General features: G+C 43.0%; 1 protein-coding gene across 1 annotated transcript in view; it reads right to left on the bottom strand.

Moving 5' to 3' along the window:
* PBX3 (PBX homeobox 3) overlaps positions 1 to 7,349 on the bottom strand; it is a 101,882-nt gene that overhangs the window by 92,631 nt on the left and 1,902 nt on the right. The window contains exons 2-3 of the mRNA XM_031057265.1: positions 3,044 to 3,173; positions 2,690 to 2,762 (exon numbers count right to left, since the gene is read on the bottom strand). Coding sequence (XP_030913125.1) covers positions 2,690 to 2,762; positions 3,044 to 3,173 — 203 coding nt within the window. The remainder of the gene's footprint in view (positions 1 to 2,689; positions 2,763 to 3,043; positions 3,174 to 7,349) is intronic.

Consider the following 7,349-nt stretch of genomic DNA (forward strand, 5'->3'; position numbering starts at 1 on the left):
TCCCATGAGAACGGCCCTGGCCCCTGCGTGGGGGCAGCAGGGCGGGCGCCAGGCGGGCACGGCGGGCAGGGACCCGCAGCGCACGTGCCACTCGTCCTGCGCCGCCGTGAAACCCCCATGGCTCCGGGGAAACCGCCGCGCTTTGTGTCTCATGTGCTTCATGTTAAAAATTTCCCAACAGTGATAGACTTCAGCTGCCAGGATCAGGGAGAGCATGTGCATCCAGCATGAACAGCCCCCGCACGCAGCTCTGGGCCATTTTTTTATCCTTTTTCCTTTCTTTTAAATAACTATTGGGGCTCATAACAAGCACTGTCACTCCAGCACTGCTCCCCTGATTGACTTTGCGACAATGATCTGTGGAGGAGATGGGCACTCAAACAGCCACTCTGCTGCACTCAGGCAAAGAGGACTAGACAGGCTTGGGTTGGGTTTGCTTTGGGTTTATTTTTTTGCTAAATTTTTGTTCAGTTTCCAGAATTACTTCTCTGATTTTTTTAAAAACAGTATTGCAAAAACAAAACTAATCACAAAACTGTAGTAAAGCAACTCAGAGGCTGAATGAAAACCACACATACACACACACACCAAAACTCCAATCCTCAAAAAACAAAGGAAAGATTGAACTAGATTAGAACATCTCATCTTTGAGCCATCCTGGAGCATCCTGCTACAGCAGAGGTCTCAGCACAGTGATCTTATGTATCATATATGCTCTAATAAATAGGTTCAATGAGTTGAGTTAAGGGCAGAGTTTAACTGCTAACTCTAAATTCCCTCACTCTTATGGCTGTAAGTCAATCCCTTAATGTTACTTTAACACAATTTCTGACAGTTGAATAAAATCTATGGTCAATATTACAACCCCTTCTTTCCTAAAGGAAGGAAAATACATATGTGATTTGCATCAGAAATGGTGGGAAAGCTGTGGGTGAGTGGGGGTGACAAATGTCCACAGCCCTATTGGCCAGGAATCCGAGCCTTCCATTTGCCTTCAGCTAGCTGGGCCCTCACACCAATCCCCAAAACAGCAGAACTGGCAAAACCACCTCCACACAGGTACAGCTCTCAGCACAGCAGCTGGGAGCAGGCAGAGACATTAGAATACAAAGCTGTAAGATATATCTAAAATAATCCCACAAAAATCAGATGACACAAAGAATTCTAATACTTTCCTTTTGTTAAGATACAGTAACTGAGAATACAATGAAATTCTTCATGTTCAGTATCTCCCATTAGATCAATTAATATTCAGAGAAAGGCTTTAACATGAAGTTTAAATAATCATAGAAGGAGAAAAAGAACCACCAATGTTCTAGAAGCTTCTCTAGACCTTTCAATCAATTTTATTTATATGCAAAACCAAGAGAAACTCAGAAAAAACAAAGCTCCTCCTGATGCTAAAGCTCTCAATTTACTGACAGGCAAATGGCTTCATGCTGCCACTTAATCTCATTTCTTGCATAATGCCCTCTAATTAGCATATCAAAGTGAATTAATACTTCTAGGGCATTAGCAATGGGAAAATCTGCTCCAGGCTTCACAATAGCAGTTAAGCAAGAGCCAAGAAATCCTCAAAAACACCACAAACCACTTTGCATTGCAAAACTGTTCAATTTATTTATCCTCTCTCTCTAAACACTTTTACCGCACACTGTTTTACTACTGTTCACCAAACAAAATGATAATTGCCAAAGTTACCAGCATCTGTAATGCCTGTTTAGAATCTTAATTTAGATTGTGTACTTGAAGCTCTCTGGATGCTTCCATTGACCCCGTCATACACCACAGGACATACTGGAAAACTGTTGTTCTTTTAAAAAATGCCGTCAGGATAATATTATTAAATAACCTTTTCCACTTACAATAAATGATTAAAAATTAAATAATCTATGACAAAGCCACCTGCTGGACAATGAGGAATGAGAGATTGGCTTTAAATGTTGATGCATGACTGAAGTATAGCAAAAGGGTTTGACCTGTAAACACATGATACAAACCCACCTCCCTTCCAGGTGATGGATTTGTATTACATGTGATATTCAGTGATTCACATCGTTGCAGTACCTGTGACTGTGCAACACGCATTGAACTGATCATTAACAAAAGAACTGAAACACCTAAAAGAGCATAAAATTAAAGTAAGTGCATAATGATTTTTACTATATGCTTTTATGCAAAACATGCTATTTTTATTCAATTCCTGATGCAATAAACACATTTGAGCTGTTACAATCAGAGATCAGAGCTTTTCTCCTTTAAAAAACATTTTTAGAATCTACATTCAATCACAGGTCATTTTGCAAAATACAAATTGTAATTTATAAACAAGGTCTAAAAACCCCTGAAACTTCATCACCTTAGGGCTCCGCAGCAGTCTTTAAAAATAGAAATGGACCACTGAGGGGAAAAAAAGAAACAAACACCCAAACCCTACCTCCCAACACCAGTACTCCCTCCCTGAGCTCAGGAAGGGCCTGCAGCACCAAAGGAAGGCCAATAACAAAGAGTAGGAGAAAATACCGGTGGCCAGTGGGGTTTTCTGCATTTCTGTTTGCAACACGAAGGGGGGGAAAGAAGTACAGTAATAACAAAATAAATTATGCTGGATATTTATCTGGCGCTTCGAGCCTTCCTAAAGAATGTGCATTACTGAAAAACACAAAGTTGAAGGACCAGGCTGCATTACCTTTCCTATTTAATTCCCTGCTTCCTCCCTCAGTCCCGGCAGCACGATGGAGGAGCTCTAGTGTCCAGCTGAGCTGCACAATTCATCTGTTTGGCTGATGAACTACTCCAACTCTATAAAAGCATGAACTGTAAGAGCTGACAGAAACTTTAATAATTTATATTAAATATTGATGTGAATTATTTACTCCATTCACACTTAAAGCCAGGAATTGCCTACCAGAGAAAAGCAAACGTGACAAAAGGTCAACACGCTGGTGAGAAAAGGCAGGCGGTGTCAGGCATGTGTTATCCGAACCATGCTGATCACCTTGATAAGCGAAGAGCATTAAACATGACTGCTGAGCAAACAAACAAAGCATTCTTCTCGGGGTGTCAATCGCGGCTCCGACAGCTCGGGCTCCGCGCGGCGCCGGGCGCGCAGCTCCGCTCGGGGCTCCGCTGCTTTGGGCTCGCTCGCACGGAGCCGCATCCGCTCCTGCCGCCTACAAATACCCACCGAGCCATCATGGGCTCCATGTGCAAGGAACTGAAAAACAGCCCGAAATCTGAGGCCACCTCCAAACCGGACCGCCACGCGCTCCGCTCCGCAATTATTAATACAGCCTTCATTCGGATTTAAATATTGCCTTGCATTTGTAACAATTTAGAGTGTCTAATTCTGCTTATATTTGTCTACGGTAGACTGCAAATATCATTATATTAATGCTTCACACAAATCAATGTTTAAATTGAAAAAAGACAGCATAATATCCATATCATACAACTTTACCATTGAAAGCTGCAGGAACAGAGCTTGATAAATGTGTTAAATCCTGTAAAAAAAAAAAAAAAAAAAAAAAAAGACTGTTTTGCATTCCCTACATGCCATGATAATAATTTATCTCTGAATGCAAAAATTCCTTAACTTACAACAAGCATCCTAAAATACACCACACGGTAACTGCTATAATTTGGTATTTTCAGATAAGCAAGCAAATGTGTGGAATTCAAAAATAAATGGAAGGACATGAAAGACAGCTATAAAATAAAATAAATAAAATAAATCCCTGCTCCTGGCTAAATTAGTATTGACAAGTAGGGCCAAATTTATCCCCTACAGAGGGGGAAAAAAAATCTCTGGAACCACTAATCCCAGTACTCAAGGTGAAGATGGATATATAAATGCAACAAGGAGCACCAGCAATGGGAAGCGCTGAAGGTAAGGTGCAGTCTCAGGTTCTGTGAGACAAAATACCACAAATTTCTCTAATGTCCATAATCACCAAATCGCCATTTTCTCAAGTAGAGAAGTGCCCTGGTAGAAATCCACCAAAGAATCAGGCTGCTGATAATGAATGTGTTGGAAACAGATGACCAAATGACAACCAAGACACTTTATTCAATTTATTTTTTCCTAGTAGGACATTTATGAAGAAAAGCAATGTCATTGCCATAAGGACAGTGCAAACGACCAAACGTTCTGCTGCATGGCATCATTTGTAATACATCTGCTGGCAATTAAAAAAATACATTCAAAAGTACAACCACTGGGTCGGTGACAAACCTTTGTACTGAAGCATGAGATGGAAGCAAAAGCTAAACAATTTAAGCTGAGCTGGATGCACATAAACACCCAGCACTGACTTCTTCAGGTAGTCAGGGAACAACAAACTATGTATTTAGCAGCTTGAAAAAAACCAGGACTGTACATAAATATTTTAAAGAGCTAAAGTAAGTAACAATAACATCACAGCTGATATTTAGAAATTAGCCAAAATGCACACACACACACACACTCCCACACACACACACACACACACACATGTATGTATGCTATCAGTGCCATTTCATTGTTCCATCTGAATCCTCTCATGCTTCGGCAGGACTGAGGGTTACAGTGTATTACTGAGAGTTGTTCGCACTAAACCTCCGCTGGAAAGTTGCAATTTGTGCAGTGCAAGGGCAGAGTGCCGCGCCTGGCTGTTCCAGCCCCACGGTGCCGACAGGGGTTAACATTTCCCAGCCGTGCCAGAGCCACGCAGGGCAGGCTGCTCCGAGGAGTCCCCTGGCCGCGGCTCCAGCCCTGCAGCATATTGACAAGGGGCGTTCCTGAGCACCCGGCCAGCTCATCAATAAGGAGCTTTGCAGCCAGGCGGGCCCGATGCAGCCCTTTCATCACAGGGACGGCAGCGCACGGCTACTTACAGTTGTAGCAATAAAAATAAAGGTAACTTACACGGGAACAGCGAGGAATTAACCCCGTGGCTAACACGCGGTTTGTCTGGTTTTCAGAGCTTTTTTTATTCATTCTTTAACACCAAAATCTATGCAAGGGGAGGACGTTCTTAATGAACATTTTCATCCTCTCTCTTTAGACATAAAAAATAGTTGCAGCAGCCCGAGCAGCCGAGCAGGCCTTTCGCTTCCCCTGCGGACACCTCCTGCAGTCGAGAAGTTCATTAAGTTTTATGATCTTCCCAAGTCAGTCCTGCTTATAAGCCTCACAAAGGCCACAAATCTGGCAAACCATCATGTATGCCATTAGGCTTTACTAGGAAATGAATGCTATTTAGGGGTGGTGGTGACAGTAAATTCGGGGTTGGTTGGCAGCTATCATTGTTGCTGCTGGACTTGGGGAAATAAATAAATAAATAAATAACTGTAGATGTGTGCACCGTTATGCACATGAATTCAGACATTTTTATAAATGTGTGATCTTGTCTCTACAAATGACTTTTAAAGACAAAACCCCAAATTATGTATCGGCGCAGTCCAGGACCTAATAATATGTTGCTCCATTGGGAAATAATTGCAATTCTCTAAGACATTTTAAGACTACAAGAATTAATATATTTTCAGTTCTTTCTCCATAAGAATAACCAGGACTCCAGGTTGAGCAACATCCTGGAGGAAGCTTAATAAAATCACCAGTCTGTAAGTGTTTTAGTCAGTAAAAAAGAGCTATTAAAAAAAAAACAAACAATGGTGCAAATCAGTTTTTGATTCCTTCTGGCAGGACGTGAGGAAACTGACACAGGTATGCAACAGATGTGAGCGTGTGCCCAGTGACACCTCAGAGACGGGCAGAGCACAGCCAAAGGGAGCCAGCAGCTCCTCACTCGCTCATCTTCCCATTTATTGGAGGGGCTTCAGAAGAATTCTGGTATAATTTTTCTTTGAACTAATTAAAGCCAGAGGTGGCAGTTTCTTTATGAACACCGTGCTACCTTGTGGTTGCCTCTCAGAATACACACAGCTATTAATAGCCGTAAAGTACTTAAATGTATTATGCAGCACTTTTGAAAATGTTAAAATGTTAAAAAAGAAATGTCAGGCTAAATTCAGTAACTCAGTGATTTGCTTTGTACATGGTAAATACCTCACAGGGAGAAAAAATAAAAATCTTCAGCTCCTGACCCTGTGTGAGGCTTTCAGAAATGAGATGCATCCATTAACCCTTGCTGGGAAGTGACAGAGTGGCTCCATGCAAATTGAGGATTCCTCCTTGTGCTGTCTCCCATCCAGTCTCACAAAGTCCTTGCTGACTGTACTGAAACTACGAAAATGCAAATAAATACATAATTCAATATAAAAATTACTTAAATATCGCATGACTTGTTTCTGAACAGATATGACTTCCTCACCTCTGGAGGAAGGCAGTGATGAAGCCATCACAGCAATTCCCACACCCAGGTAAACTTTGGTTCTGATCAGGAAGAATTAAACACCAGCACATGACCCCATGGGAGGCAGGTTTAAGCACCTAGTGATTGTCGGACCACAGACAATGCAGAGCCCTAGGCAGAGAGAGGGACACCTCTACTTTAACTGCATCTCAGACCCTTGCTCGAGCTTCCAGTTTAGAATTGTTTGAGCCGTTCTCTCCGAGAACAGCTTCCAGAAAACGGGCTACAATTTATTTTCACGTTTTCTTGGCTTTAGCGCACTAAGTAAAGACTGCACAGACATTTCACCTCAGCTGGGAGACCCTGAGTGAAGGTCCCCTTCCGGGAAGTTTTTGGTGGAGGTGTGGATCCATCTCCATCAATCACTCAGAGCATTAATCGTGTCCTCCCGTGCTGCGGGGCTGGCAGGAGCTCGCCTTTGGGCAGGCAGACGCCTTCACTCTTTGTTGGTTCTCACAAAAGAGAGATAACTTGAAAACTTGCTCGACTTCTTGCAGCACAAATGCAGGATCCCAACTTACAAGTTATCGCTGAAACACCCCAAAAGGTTTCAGACCACAGAGCCCCTTGTCAGGTTCCCCCTCGGGCGGCGGCCTCACAAACACCCTGTGCCAGTAATCCCACTGCTGAAAGGACTCGGGCTTTCTTCGCAGCTCACCTCTGACATGTGGCTGACTACACTCGCCTTTCAAAACACTGAGGCTAAGCCCTCTGCAAATAAAGTGACCGCGGGACCTGCGCCTGCCTCCGTAATTGAAATGTGCCTCCTGCAAATGTCTGAACACCGAGGGCAGGCTGCTCTCTGGCTCCGGAGCAGGACGGGCAGAGAAGTTTAGGGCAAGGCAGGAAACAAACACAAGCCGAAGGAAAGGGGTTACGAGCCGGCCGAGGTGGAACGTAGGTAGGTGGGAAGGGAGAGGGATCATTCCCCTTATCCCGGGTAATATAATGCAACATAAAGCAGAATCAATCTTAATATTTAAAACACAGTCA

Source organism: Geospiza fortis, unplaced genomic scaffold (assembly GCF_000277835.1).
Source record: "Geospiza fortis unplaced genomic scaffold, GeoFor_1.0 scaffold27, whole genome shotgun sequence".
Taxonomy (NCBI): domain Eukaryota; kingdom Metazoa; phylum Chordata; class Aves; order Passeriformes; family Thraupidae; genus Geospiza; species Geospiza fortis.